Genomic DNA, 15,168 nt, shown 5'->3' on the forward strand with positions numbered 1-15,168 from the left:
CTAGTTCTGCTCAGAAGCACCTCATGATGCTCTGGGAGCCCTCTGTGGATCTGGGTTTGAACTAACTCCCCATTGTTCCCACCGCAGCCCCATGGAAGGCAAGTGCTTTCTGTCCTTTGTCTGACCCATTTTTTATTTTATAAAGACAACTCACAAACAAAAAGTAAAAGGTGAAGCAAGCCTTACGAATCTGCTTATCAGCCGTGCTGGTGTGGGGGCATGTTGACATCTGCTCTTCTGTTTTAGGGCGTGCCCTGCCAAGTGACCCTGTGCTTTGTTTAGCTGCTCCTAGTTTCCCATTGGGCTGGAGACATAGCACAGCGGGTGGAGCGTTTGCCTTGCATGTGGCCAACCCGGGTTCGATTCCTCCATCCCTCTCGGAGAGCCCGAGCTACCGAGAGTATCCCACCTGCATGGCAGAGCCTGGCAAGCTCCCCGTGGTGTATTCGATATGCCAAAAACTAACAAGTCTCACAATGGAGACGTTACTGGTGCCCGCTGGAGCAAATCGATGAACAACAGGAGGACAGTGATACAGTGCTACAGTTTCCCATTAGAAAGTACATTATAATTGTCTACATCATTTAGTTTAAAAAAGAAAAAAAGCCCACTTTTGCTGTTGTCTGATGGGCAGCAGGTTGTGGAGGTTGGATGTAGCCCCGTCCAGCAGGCCTGAAATCCTCACAGCATTGGCACTGGCTGGCTTCCAGCCTGTTCTCACTGGCTGAGATACTGCGGGTGTGGACAAGACTGTGAGGACACGAAGGCACAGTACAGTCCTGACAGCAGTGACTGGGCTCAGACGTCCACACCAGGACACCCGAGGCTACCAGGGCTCAAGTCTGGTGTGTTTGCTTGCTTTGAATGTTTTAGTTTTTGGGCCACACCCAGTGATGCTCAGGACATACTCCTGAGTCTGTGTTCAGGGATCACTCCTGGTGGGCTTGGGACCATATGGGGTGCTGGGCATCAAACCTGGGTCTGCCACCACATGGGAGACACATTATTATCTCTTCAACCCCATGTGATATGTTGATATGTTTTCTTATCGGAGAACAGTGCTCAGGGATCACTCTTTGGGGGGCTTGGTGGGAGACCCTCTTGGGGCTCAAACCAGGGTCCACCGCGTGCAAAGCAAGCATCTTGCACCCCCGCAGTAACCCCTCAACCCGTTATTTCGGTCACCAAAGCTCACACACTTGATTGTTGCATTTGCTGGTTGTCCCCACCCTGTGAATTGTACCAGGGATTCCCCTAAAGGCAATACTGCCTGGACTTGTGTGGAGGCACTGGGGGATCAAATTCAGGCCTTGCGCCTGCACAGCAGACACTGCCTCAAGCTACCCCAGAGCCGTGATACATTGGCTGGGAGCAGGGGAGTCTGGGAGATTCCCACACTTGCTCCACACAGTCCTGTGATTTGCAGAAATCGGGCATCTGGGTATGCTGGGCTCCCTGCCACATCTTGGCACTGCATGGGCCCCTCACCTATGCTGCAACCCCTAGGACTGTATTTTCAGAGACAGGTCCCTGCTGAGACGTTGCAGACAGAAAAGGCCTATGAGGCTGGTCCTACCCAAATGGAGACACCCCCACCTGCTGCATACCCCACTCCAGACTCATTTGCACCAAGGAAGCCTGGAGGCGAGTGATTCGCCACCTAAACCCTGCCTTGCAGGGGACCAGAGCTGCTGCTTGTGCTTTCTGCTCTGCCTGGTTCTGGGTGTCGGGAGGCTGGATCTCTAGCCAATAAAAGAGCAGGTGAGACTAACCTTAATCTACCAAGTCCAAGAGCTCCCTGTGCTTAATCTTCCAAGTTCAGGTTTGGTGGAGCTCATGTCCCTTGTCCAAGGCCAGCTACTCGGGTGGCATGAGCTGGTTTATGGCCCCAGAGGGCACAAGATCCCACACAGCACCAGATAGCAGCCACACATGCCTCTTCAGCGTCACTTCCTGGTTCCCCTTAATTACCCCTTAAAGCCCCACACTTTTGTTTTTGTTTTTTTGGGTCACACCCGGCAATGCACAGGGGTTACTCCTGGCTCTGTACTCAGGAATTACCCCTGGCGGTGCTCAGGGGACCATATGGGATGCTGGGAATCGAACCCGGGTCGGCCGTGTGCAAGGCAAACACCCTACCCACTGTGCTATTGCTCCAACCCCAAAGCCCCACACTTTTGCCCTCCATTCCCCAAAGGCCACACAGAGCATGTTTGCTTCCCGCCTTCTCCAAGGAGATGGAGGCAGTGTTTTCCCCTTGAGTCACTCAACAAACACCGATCTCGCATTAGGCACCAGGCACTTTCCAACTTGGAGAGACGAAAAGAATCTGGTTCCTGAAGTGGTTTCCAGACAAGTCACTGGACCAGGCATGTGGCAGACCAGGGTCTGCTCCATGGCACCACATAAGACCTCCTAAACACTCCCAGGAATAGTCCTTTGGGTGGAGCCCATTGTCAGCCCTGAGCATCACTGACAGAGAGCAGCAAGTGCTTTGAGCCCTTGAGGAACCCAGATGGGGTGAGGGGTGTGTGTGTGTGTGTGTGTGTGTGTGTGTGTGGTGGGTGGGGGTGGGGTAGATCATTGTAGGCGTGCCAAGAAGGAAGATGTTTTAAGAAAGGGTTCGGGACCTGGGGATCTTTGGCCAGGAGGTGAGGAGGAGCTTATGGGGCAAAAATCTGCAAGTGGGAAATTCCAGGTGGCTGGTCTGGCCAAAGGTTAAAAGGAGTCTGTGGGCTTCAATGTATGGAAACTTCTGGAACATCTTGGAGATTAGAGTGGTGTACATGGTGCTGATGGCAAATTACCTTGTGTTGATAAAGGGAAAGTGCTCACTTGTTTACATTTTTTGGGTGGGGGGTGTTGGGCCAGCCAGTGGGTCTCAGAGTTTACTCCTAGCTGGGCTTGAGGCGCAGTACGTAGTGCAGGGCAGCCGACCCTATGGGCCACATGCCAGGCAAGGGCCTTAGCTGCTGCCCTTCACTCCAAGCTCCATGTACTTGTTGACCTCTCTCCAGAGGAGATAAACTAGCCAAATCAGCACAGTGAACTCTGGAAAACACACAGAGAACTGTACAGAGATTGTCTTTTCACACAGAATATCAATAACAGAACAGCAAGACCATGAAGGAGGCTGCAGGCTCAGGATGCAGAAGGCCAGACCTGGGTTTGGTTTAATCTCTGGCACCACAGGGGCTCTGGGGCGATGTGGGGAGTGAGCCCCGAGCAGCAACCTGGGAGAAAGCTCTTGGAAATTTTGGCTGTGCTGTTGCCTGCCCCCGCCCCATCAAAAAGAAAAAAGGAAAAAAGAAAAACCAATAAAGCGAGAGAACTGGGCTGTAAATACATTTTCTAAGCTTTTCTTTTGGGGTGAGGGGTTTGGGCCATACCTGGAGATGCTCAGGGGACTGTTCCTGGCTTTATGCCCAAGAGTGTTCCCCCGTGGTGGTCAGGATTGAAGTGGGGTGGGCCTGTGAAAGGCAGGTGCCTTTATTCCTGGATTATCTTGCCCTCTCTTGCTTTTCTTTTTATTAAAAAAAATGTTGGTTTTGTTCTTTTGAGTCATACCCAGAATGCTCAGGACTTAACCCCTGTCTCTGGGTTCAGTCATGGCAGTTTCTTGAGAAACTCTGGGGTACCAGGGGGGTTGAACCCAGTTCTGTCACGTGCAAGGCAAGCATCTATGCACTGTACTATTGCCTTAGCCCTAACTTCTTTTTTTGTTTGTTTTTTAGCTTTGTGGGTCACACCCGGCAATGCTCAGGGGTTACTTTTGGCTCTGCACTCAGTAATTCCTCCTGGCAATGTTCAGGTCACCATATGGGATACTGGGAATCGAACCCATGTTGGCCGCGTGCAAGGCAAACGTCCTACCCGCTATGCTATCACTCCAGCCTTATTTTATTTATTTATTTATTTTTGTTTTTTGGGTCACACCCAGCCGATGCACAGGGGTTACTCCTGGCTCTACACTTAGGAATTACTCCTGGCAGTGCTCTGGGAAACATATGTGATGTTGGGAATCGAACCCAGGTCGGTAGCGTGCAAGGCAAATGCACTACCCGTTGTGCTATGCTCCAGCCCCTTGTTCTTTTATTTTGGTGCCATACATAGCTGTGCTCTGGGCTGACTCCTGGCTCTGAAATCAGAGATCATTTCTGGCAATGCTCAGAACTAAAACCCTGGCTTCACCTCAGGGGTCACTCCTGGCAGGGCTCAGGGAACCATATGTGGTGCCGGGAATCAAACCTGGGTCAGCCGCATGAAAGACAAGCGCCCTCCCAGTTGCCCTATCTCTTCCAATCTGCTTCCCACCCTTTTAAAAGAGTCTCTAGACCCAGGAAATAATAATCCAAAAACAGAAGAAAAGGGATGGAGAGAGTACAGAGATTAAGGTTTGCATGCAGCTGACCTGGGTTTGATCCCTGGCACCACATGGTCCCCCCAAGCAATTGCCAGCCAGGACTGAGCCCAGAGAGAGAGAGGGGTTAGCCCTGACTCAACCACCACCATCTCCCTCTTCTCCCCCCCCCCAAAAGTAAATAAAGGCCTTTTTGCTCAGGACAGTTGTGAGTTGACCCAAATCTTACAGATCAGAACAAGAAGGGTTCTGCCTTTCTCTGTTCTTGGACTTAGAAACTCCCCCTCTCTCCTGCTGGGGACCCACATTTCATAAATACACCTGGTGTGTGTGGGGTGACAGGACCTCTTGACTTCTGCAGGACATGGGACTTCACTCACTGGACTGTTATTCAGGCTGTTGCCAGTGTGGTATTTCCAGTGTGGCATTTACTGCAAAGTCCCAGTCCAGGTGAAAGGTGCTGCTTTCAAGAATCATTAGTTCTAGCCAAATTGTGTTTGACAGGAAGAAGCTCCTTGGGGCACAAAAGCTAAGAGGGGTATGGCACCTGCACTGCCTGCCACCAAGCTGGACTCAGTTCCAGTACCTCACAGCATCTCCAGAGCCCTGCCAAGAGTGAACCCTGAGCACAGAGCCAAGACCCAGCCCTGAGTACAGAACCAGGAGGTAGCCCAGCACAGAACGGGGAGCGAGGCCTGAACAAAGCCAGCAGTGAGCCCTGAGCACAGAGCCAGGAGAGAGTCCTGAGCACGGAGACAAGAACGATCCCTGAGCACTGAGTTGAGAGTGTCACCTGTAGCATGGCGGGGTATGACCCAACACTCCCAAATAATACATCCTAACTCTCCTTCCCGGCTGCCTCCCCCAGCCCCGCCCTCGTCCCCACGCGGACCACGCAGGGGAAGTCTTAGGCCAGCAGGTGGCGCTCGCGCGACATGGGGGACGCACCCGCCGAGCTGTCCCCAAGCGTTGGAAAAGTTTGCAAACTTTTTAATTTTTTTTAACCAGGGTCGCAGAGTCCCGGTTCGTTCACTCCAGCGGCGGGAGGGGGCTGCCCCGCGGGCCCTCCGGGGCTCGCCCTGGGCTCCGGGGGCGGGTGTGGCGGCAGCGCTGCACAGGGGGGCGGCTGGGGGTCGTGGGGGCGCGCGCACGTCGCCGCCCGGGGGCCGGGGCCGGCGGGGCCGCTCCTCCCCCGGAGGGTGGGTCCCCGCGCCTTTTCTGGGCAGGGAGATTTGCATAGAGGAAACTGCCCCCAAAGTGGCCGCAGTTGCCGGGAGCTGCGGCGACGGAGCAGCAAGGGGGTGGGGGCGAGTGCGGCTCCCGCTGCTGTCGCCGTTGCTTCTCGGAACACCGAGTGCCCGCCAGCCGGCCCGGGACCCCCGCCGGCCGACCCGCGACCCCCGCCAGCCGGCTCGGGACCCCCGCCAGCCGACCCGCGACCCCCGCCAGCCCGCGACCCCCGCCAGTCGGCCCGTGACCCCCGGCCGCCGCGAGCGCACCATGAGCCCCGGCGCGGCGCGGGCCGTTGCGCTGCCCGGAGCCCCCGGAGTGCCAGGCGCGGGGGGCGTCGGGGGGCGGCCGGCCTGGGCGCTGGGCGCGCTGTGCTTGCTGCTGTCGTCGGCGGCGGCCGCCGCGTGCCTGCGACTGGGCGTCCAGGCGGCCGCGCTGCAGCAGCGGGTGGCGGCGCTCGAGCAGGAGCTGCAGCTGCTGCCGCACCTGGAGCAGCTGGTGCGCGAGGTGAGGGGGCGCGGGGCGCGGGGGCGCCGGGGCTGGGGGACTGGAGGACCTCGAGGGGCGCGGAGGGGGCGTGCTGGGCGGTACTCAGGACTGACTCCGGGTCCGTGCTCAGGGCTGACTCCCGGCTCTGTGCTCAGGGCTCTCTCCTGTGTCTATGCTCAGGGTCACTCCCGGGGGGCGTCTGGGTGGCCCCATGGGATGTCGGGCGTCGAACCGGGGTCAGCCGCATCCACGGCAAGTCGCTTCCCCGCTGGACTGCCCTTCTGGGCTCACTGTACTTTTATTTCACCCCAGGGACGGGGACACGCCGGCTGTGCACCCAGGGTTCTCTCCCGGCGGCGGGTTGGGAGACCCTATGGGGTGCCGGGGTTGAACCCGGGGCGACCGCGTGCAAGGCCAGCGGCCTCCCCGCTAGCCTGTCCTACCCCTCTGTACGTTTTGAAACAGGGCTTCCCTCCTCCGGGCTCATTTCCTTTTGTTCCTGGGCTTGGGCCACATCTGGCTGTGCTCAGGGCTGACCCCGGCTCTGCTCTCGGGGGTCTCTGCCAGGGAACTCTGCACGGAGCTGGGATTGGACCCAGGGCAGCGCGTGAGTCGCCGGCGCCTTCCCCGCGGCCCGATCGGGGAGGAAAGCAGCATCCCAAGCTCTGCAGCCCCGAAGTTGCTGTAATTGATGCCGCATTCCGCCTGTCTGGCTTCAGATGGGGCAAAATTGCTGCTTCAGGAAGTGATTTCCGATTTCCCCCCCTGGAAAAGTGCCTGCAGGTTTGGGAAATCTCTGGGGAGTGCTGTGAGCAGTTGCGGTGTGTGTGGGGGGGCTTGTGCTTTCTGTGGGGACCCTCCCCCCTCCCCACTGGGGTTTCCTGTTGAGGGCTAGAGAAATGGTCCAGTTTCTACTATTCCTTTCATCTCTGGGGGGTTTTGTGTATTTGAGTTTGGGGTTTGGGGGCCACAAGTTAATGATACCTGGAGCTCTGTGCTCAGGGATCACTCCTCACTCTGTGCTCAGAACTGATTCCTAACTCTCCTGGGGCTGACTCTGGCTCAGGGGTCCTTGGAGTCAAAACTACTGTTGACTGTAAGGCAGGTGAGCACTCGAGCAGGCTCCTCCTGCGCTGTCCTGGCCTGTGGATCTCTCCCTCCTTACCTCTCTCTCTATCTCTGTCTGCCTGACTCTCTCTCTCTCTCTGTCTCTCTGTCTCTCTTTTGGGGGGTCATATCTGGTGTTTTACTCTGCCTCTTCCATCAGGAAGGTCACTCCCAGCGGACCCCATATGTGGTGCAGGGATGAAATCTGGGTGAGTCATGTGAAAGGTTAGCACCTACCAGCTGTCCTATCACTGCCTGTCTTTTGTGTGTGTGTGTGTGTGTGTGTGTGTGTGTGCGCGTGTGCGTGTGTGTGTGTGTGTGTGTGTGTGTGTGTATGCACGGGCGGGGGTGGAGGGTGACACCTGGCAATGTTCATGGCTTACTCCTGGCTCTGCACTTAGGAGGAATTCTCTGCACCCAGGAGTTAGTCCTGGTGGTACTCAGGGGACCGTACGGGATGCTGGGGATCGAACTGGGGTTGGCCAGGTGCAAGGCAAGCGCCCTCCCCGCTGTGCTGTTGCTCTGCCGCCTGCCTGTTCTCATAACTGGAGGACCTGCTTACTAAGTGTGTCTAAACTGCCAGCCACGATGGAGTCCCTGAGAAATTCTGGTAAAACCTTTTATGAGGAACTCAGAAATGCTGCCTGTTGGAGTTTGTTGGGGGCTTCTGGGAAAAACAGTCAGTGCTAAGAAATGTGATTTTTTTTTTCTTTCCTTGTTGGGGATTGAACCCCCCCCACCTCACCCTTGTGGCATATTTCACTGTCCCTCCCTCCCCTCTGCAGATTCCTTTCACTTATTTTTCCTAATTTTTATTTTTATTGTTGTTTAGGTCAAAGAGTTAACGAAGGTGTTAACATTTATGGTATTTTGGCTTTGTAGTTGGTTTGGGGACCACACCTAGCAGTGCTCAGGGCTCACTCCTGGCTCTGTACTCAGGGCTCGCTCCTGGTGAGGTCTTGGAGGACCCTTTGTAGGGTCAGGGATCAAACCCAGGTCAGCTGTGTGCAAGACAAGTTCTTTATTTCTCTCCAGCTCCAACTTTATTTATTTATTTATTATTAATTAATTAATTAAAAAATTTTTTTTTTGCGAACCTCATGAGTTTATCTCTGCTTACAGATGCCAAGTATTTCCTTAGGTCAACGGGCCACACTTTTTTTGTTTTGTTGTATTTTTTTTGTTTTGGCCACACCCAGCTGACTCAGGCACACTCCTGGTTCTATGCTCAAAGTTCATTCCTGGTAGTGATCGGTCAGATGCCGGGGATGGAACCCAGGTCTGCTGTGTGCTGTGTGCAAGACAAGCATCCTCCCCACTGTCCTATCGCTCCAGCCCCAAGGGGCCACAACTTCTCTATCCACAACACACAACTCAATGCCTAGGGGACCTCACAGTGCTGGGAGCCGAACCCAGGCTTCCTGCATGCACAGTCCCTGCTCAGGGGCTGGAGAGACAGGACCGGGGAAAAGGCACTTGCCTTGCTTGTGACTGACCCCACCTTGATTCCCGGCGTTGCATTGGGTCCCTTGAGCATCTCCAGGTGTGATTCCTGGGCCCGGAACCAGGAATCAGCCCGAAGGATGGCTGGGCATGGCCCAAAAACAAAAAAAGAAAAGAAAGAAGGAAGTGCTAAGCCTGTTGTGGTATTTCTCCAATCCTGAAATTTCATTCTTTTATTTTTTCTTTTAAGTTGTTCTCTTTTTTGGGGGTGGTTGGGTCACAAATGACAGTGGTCAGAGCTCAGGAGTATGTTGGGGCTTGAACCCTGGTCAGCCATATGCAAAGCAAACATCCATAAAATTTGATTCTTTTTTTTTTTTTTGCTTTGCTTTTTGGGCCACACCCAGCGATGCACAGGACTTACTCCTGGATTTGCACTCAGGAATTACTCCTGGCGGTGCTCAGGGGACTCTATGGGATGTTGAGAATTGAACCCGGGTTTACCGCATGCAAGGCAAATGCCCTACCTGCTGTACTATTGCTCCAGCCCGTAAAATTTGATTCTTAAGTCCTGAACAAAGTAGTGTTGCTGCTGCTGCTGCTGCTGCTTCTTCTTCTTCTTCTTCTTCTTCTTCTTCTTCTTCTCCTCCTCCTCCTCCTCCTCCTCTTCTTCCTCCTCTTCCTCCTCCTCCTCCTTCTCTTCCTCCTCCATCCTCCTCCTCGTTCTCTTCCTCCATCCTCCTCTTCCTCCTCCCTCCTCCTCCTTGTCCTCTTCCTCCTCCTCCTTCTTATTCCCCTTGTTTTTTGTTTGTTTGTTTGTTTGGGGGCCTCATATTACAGTATTCAGGGTTTTCTTCTGGCTCTGCTCTTAGGGTTCACTCCTGGGGAGCTCGGGGTACCCTATGGGGTGCGGGGGATCAAACCTAGGTCTGCAATGTGCAAGACAAGCACTTATGCACACTTCACTGTCTCTGGCCCCATCCCTCTGGCTCGTGATCAAAACTGGACCATTAACCCAGGGAGAGGATTCAGTGGTGGGTCACCAGCCTTGCCTATGGAACCTCAGATTTGATCCCTTTCGCCTAGCCCCTCCCCCAAAAAAAGTCAATAATATAAAATAATATAAAATAATAGAGGGCTGGAGAGAGAGTACAGCAAGTAAGGTGCCTGCTTAGCACGCAGCCCACCCAAGTTCGATCCCCAGCATCCCGTATGGTCTCCCGAGCACTGCCAGTTGTGATCCCTGAGCACAGAGCCAGAAGTAACCCCTGAGCATTGTCAGGTGTAGCTCAAAAACGAAACAAAACAAAAGAAAATAATAGAAACAGATCAGAGGAGAACATGCCAAGGTGCAGATAGAGTCTCAGTCTCTGGCTGAATATCCATATCCACGCAGCTTCCAGAAGCAGAGCAGCTAAAGAATGGCAAGAACCACATTCAGCAGTAGCCAAAGGCTGCATTTGACATCCAGCAAGAAAATAAAAATGGCTCCACACCTGGGGAGACCATCGCTGGGCAGGAAAACAGCCACGGAGCCTCCCTCCTATTCCCGGTCGGCTGTAATGAGAAGTGGAAGGAGCACGGCTGAAGGGGGGGGGCAGCCCCAGCAGGGTGGGCAAGACGGGGTGCCTCGGGCAGGACAGAGTGGGGAGCTGCTCAGGGAAGGGCTCACCTTGCACGTAGCCGGCCTCTGTTCCACTCCGGGCACTTTGGGCTTCTGGGAGCACCAAAGCAGAAGTCACCTCCAGTCCTGCCAGGTGAGGCCTGAAACACACACAGACACATGCAGACGTTCACATGCACAACATATAGAACACACTCAGACACACACATGCACAGACATGCACACACACACATGCACACACACATAGACACACTCAGACACAGACGCACATGCACACACACATAGACACATAGGCATAGACACAGTCAGACACAGACACACACAGACACACATGCACACACAGACACATAGGCTCAGACACACACACATGCACAGACACACACATGCCCAAGGAAAAAGCTTGGAATATACTATTTCAAAGTTGTTTTGGGTCTGGAGTGCTGAGGATTGTAGCTGCCGCTTATGGACCACCTTAAGATACTTCCTTCAGGGATGGAGAGCAGGTTAGCTGAGCACTATCAGGACTGTTCCTGAGTGCAGCGCCAGGAGTGACCCCTGAGCATTGCCAGCTGTGGCCTCCAAAATAGATATTTTCTTTACTTGGGGGCCACACATGACAGGGCTGGGGGCTACTCCCACTTCAGTGTTCAGTAATTTTCTTGTTGCTCCTGGTGGTGCTCAGGGGAGGATCGGGTGCTGAGGATCAAACTCAGGACCCACGTGCAAAACATATACTCCAGCCTGTTGGCCCTCTCTGGTCCCGAAGATATAAATACTATTTCTCTTTTGGGGGGAACCACACCCGGCAGTGCCCAGGGGTTACTCCTAGAGATGTTTGAGGGACCATATGGGGTCCTGAGGATTGAACCTAGATTGGCTGCATGCAAGAAAAGAATTGTATTTTCTCTAAAGGCCCTCAGTGATTCTATCTTTTTTAAATTTTTGGTTTTATTGGGCTACACCTGGCTGTGTTCAGGGCTGACTCCTGACTCTGTGCTTAAGGATCACTCCTGACGGTGCTCAGGGAATGGAATTAAACTTAAGTCTGCCGCATACAAGGCCAGCATCTTCTCCACTGTACTATCTCTCTGGCCTGTCTTTTTCACCTTTTTTAATGCAACACTGTGATTTACAAAGTTATTCATAGTTGATTTTCAGTCACACAGTGTTACAGTATCAACCTCATCACCAGTGTCAGATATTATTTTTAAACAATGTGACTAGGAAGGTGCCTACCTTGCCCTGGACTGCCTCTGGTTTGATCACCGACACTGCCGAAGTCCCCAGAGCCCCGCCAGGACTGACTCCTGAGCCCAGGGCTGGGAATCAGCCCTGAGCACAGAGTCAGGAATCAGCCCAACTCCCAGCCCCCTATAACTATTTGAGGAGAACAAATGAATAGCGACCCTGGAAATCTTTTCAAACAAGTTTTAGCCATAGTTTTCAGTTCTCATTTATTGTCAGTGAAGCCTCTTTTTAATTCAGAGCCGAAGTGGTTAGGAGTGGGGGGCGGGGTGGCTCATCCTTTTTACCAAGAAGCTTGTTTGCAGCATTTGGGAGGCAGAAGTCATGTCCCAATTAAAGAAGAAAAATTCTTGCCAACCACACAGAACTTTAATGTCAGGGGAAAAAAAAGTATTCCATCCAAGAAAAACCACAGTTTAATACGGGTTGCGCTGTCTTTGTTCCCTGGGGAGCAGAACTGGGCAGTGACTGTTTTTTGGGGGACTATCTGATGTGCCTGATAACACAGCACAGCAGCGAGAGAAGGGGGCATTCATGGGCTCTGGGAGCGACGGGCCCCTCTACCTCGCTTCCCAGGCTCCCGAAGAAATGGTTTTTCAGAACATGAAAACAAGAATCTTGAAGCAAGAGTCCTGAGTGATCGTATCACTGGTGAGACCCGAGGCTATGGATACAAAGCAAGCATTTGCTGGAAGGCGTTGGAAAGTGTTTGGGGCACTGGGGAGATGGCCCAGGGGTCTGGGTGTGGTGCAGACTTGGCATGTGGGAGGCCCAGGTTCCACCTCTGGTCCCAGCACTGCCTGAAGTGACCTCGGAACACAGAACAGGAGTCGTATCCAACTACCACTGGGTGTGACCTAAAGCCTGTCAGATAATAACAATGATGATGGATGATGATGATTGATGATGATGATGATGATGATGATGATGATGATGATAGCTGGAGCGACAGTCCAGCAGGTAGGGCGTTTGCCTTGCTTGCTGCCAAACCAGGTTTGATGCCTGCCACCCTGCAGAGACCCTCAAGCACTGCCAGGAGTAATTCCTGTGTGCAGAACCAGGAGTAAGCCCAGTGTGTTGCCAGAGATGCCTCCCACCCAAGACTGAACAAATATAATAATAAAATAAGTGTTTTAGACAATCTTGTCCAAGTGGTCCGTCACATCCTTTGGTAAATGTGTTATTAACGTATCCACATGTGCATCTGTTGTAGCAAAAATGCAAAGATGGAGAAATAACAATTCATCCTACTCAGAAAAGTCTGGTTTACCAGCAGCTTATTGCTGCTGGCTACCCTTCTTTTCTCCAGGACAATCGCATGGAAGCAAGGCCAACCCAGAACCAGCAAAGATGGATTCGGAGCTCTTTCCTTTCCCCTCCTTGCCCTAGTCCATTCCCTGCAATGGTTTAGCGACTCTAAAACCCAGAAGCAAGGTGATGGTGGTGGTGGTTTTATTTTTTAAAAAACCCGGCGATACTCAGGGGTTACTCCTGGCTCTACGGAAATTACTCCTGGCAGTGCTAAGGGGACCATATGGGATGCTGGGAATCGAACCCGGGTCAGCCGCATGCAAGGCAAACACTCTACCCGTGGTGCTACCGCTCCAGCCCCGGTTGTTCTTGTTTTACAGAGGGAAGGAGCTGTGCGGTTAGGAACAGTGGGTTAAGAGGCTTACTTTGTATCCCTGCTCTAGATCCTCTGCACCATAGTGCCCCCTTGAGCACCACCAGGAGTCGCTATTGAGCCCAGTGCCAGTAATAGCCTCTGAGCATCACCAGGGGGCGCTCCTGAGCACAGAGCCAGGAACCGCTCAGAGAATCACCAGGGGTGCGCTCCAGAGCCCCGAGTTTCTGAGAACTTATGGTCGAACCCAAAGCTCCCAAGAGAGAGAGGAAGATGGCTTGGGAGGTCAAATTGGTTTGTTCTGGGGTACCTATTGGTCCTGCCGGGAAGGCTGATGGTCCTGGAATGGAAAGGCGCCTCCCCATGCAGAGCCTATCTGCTCAGCCACACTCCCAGACCTAGAACTTTCGCAGCCTTCCTGGGCCTCTCACTTGTCCTCGTGATTTGCAACCCTCTGCCCCAGCGCAGAGAGGGAGTGAGAAGAGGTTGCTTCTGCTTCTTCCACGGCTATGCCTGCCCCAGTCTCTAGCCCCGTTCACCCACCGCTCTGCTTGGCGATTTTGCAGGGCCGTAACTGGGGATTTCTTTCCTGAACACGGTTTGGAATGGTTGAGTGGAACTTTTCCTGCCTCGACTGGGCAATGTTGTGGCTTCATGCCTGAAGGTGAAATCTGTGGGTGGAATGAGTTTCTCCCAGGGCAAACGAGAGGAAGCAGATTTTTCCTTCTTGCTTTTGATTTTGGACCACCCTTGCTGTGCTCAGGGCTTGTTCACCACTGTTCGCCCAGGAATCCCTCCTGGTTGAGTTGGGGGACCTTGTAGGGTGCAGGGGATTGAGCCTGGGTTGGCTGCATGCAAGACAAAACATTCTCCCTGCTGTTCTATCACTCCAGTCCCTTCTGCTTTGTTCAGGGCTTTCTCCCAGCTTGGTGCTCAGGGATCACTCCTGGTAGAACTGTGAAGGCTCTAGGGGGTGCTAGAGATTGAACCCAGGAAGACCATGTGCAGAGAAAGTACCTTAATCACTACTAACTCACCCATTACTGATGGTAATACCAGACACCAACCCAGGAAGCGTGTACTCTGGCCCGCTGAATTAGTGCCCAAGCTATGGAGAGACAATTTTGCAGATTATTTTCTAAACTATTGGGGTTGGAAGCGAGCTAGAGAAATAGTACTGGGATGGTGTCGCTAACCTGTTCTGTAGCCAACTCAGGTTTGATCTCTGGCTTCTCTTGCGGTTCCTCTGAGCACCACCAGGGGCGCTTTTGAGCACAGAGCCAGAAACAACCCGAGTACTGCTGAGTTTGGACCCCCAATTTCAAGATCCCACTGAAACGATTGTAGGGGTGAAGAACCAAGAGCAGCAAGGAGAGCTGAGCACCACACATAACCTCTGGCTCCACTTTCTGACCTTCTTGTGGGGTTTGGGGCAGTTTTTAGATATAGTCAAGAGTGTTAGTACAGCGGATAGGGCACTTGCCTTGCATGTGGCCGACCCAGGTTCGATCCTTGGCATCCATTATGGTCCCCCAAGCACTGCCAGGAGTGATCGCTGAGTGCAGAGCCAGGAGTAAGCCCTGAGTATGGCTGGGGGTGTCCCCCAAACAAAACAAAAATTAAGGACAGATAAGAGTGTCCTTGGCATTCCCGGGTATTCTGGGTGACCCGTGGGCAAATTGTACGCTAGGCAAAGAGACTTCAGTTTTTCTGTGGCTCGACATTTAATTTCCTTTGCACTTGTTCGGAGTGAAACGTGACTGAGCCCGAAGAAAGCCTTGGGAAGATGTGGAGGGGGGAGAGAGCTCAAGGCTGAGCCCTCGCTCTGCACGTGGAAAGCCCGGGTTCAGTCCCCAACATCACACCACACTTTTCCCACCCTCCCACCACCGCCAGCAATGCGGCAGTGAGCACAGAGCTGGGAGTAGTTCCTGAGCATCACTGGGTGTGTTTCCCCGTTCCAAAAACAAAACAAAACAAAAAGTCAAAGAAATAAAATTGATGAATTGGTGGGGCCAGGATATGGCTCTCAAAGGGATCGCTCGT

General features: G+C 53.2%; 1 protein-coding gene across 1 annotated transcript in view; it reads left to right on the plus strand.

Annotated features, from left to right (window-relative positions):
• The first annotated feature begins 5,860 nt into the window (after positions 1–5,860).
• Positions 5,861–15,168, plus strand: part of COL23A1 (collagen type XXIII alpha 1 chain) — a 112,562-nt gene continuing 103,254 nt past the window's right edge. The window contains exon 1 of the mRNA XM_056115298.1: positions 5,861–6,097. Within this exon, the coding sequence (XP_055971273.1) occupies positions 5,861–6,097 (237 nt within the window). The remainder of the gene's footprint in view (positions 6,098–15,168) is intronic.

The sequence above is a fragment of the Sorex fumeus genome, unplaced genomic scaffold, assembly GCF_029834395.1.
Source record: "Sorex fumeus unplaced genomic scaffold, SorFum_2.1 ptg000029l, whole genome shotgun sequence".
NCBI lineage: Eukaryota > Metazoa > Chordata > Mammalia > Eulipotyphla > Soricidae > Sorex > Sorex fumeus.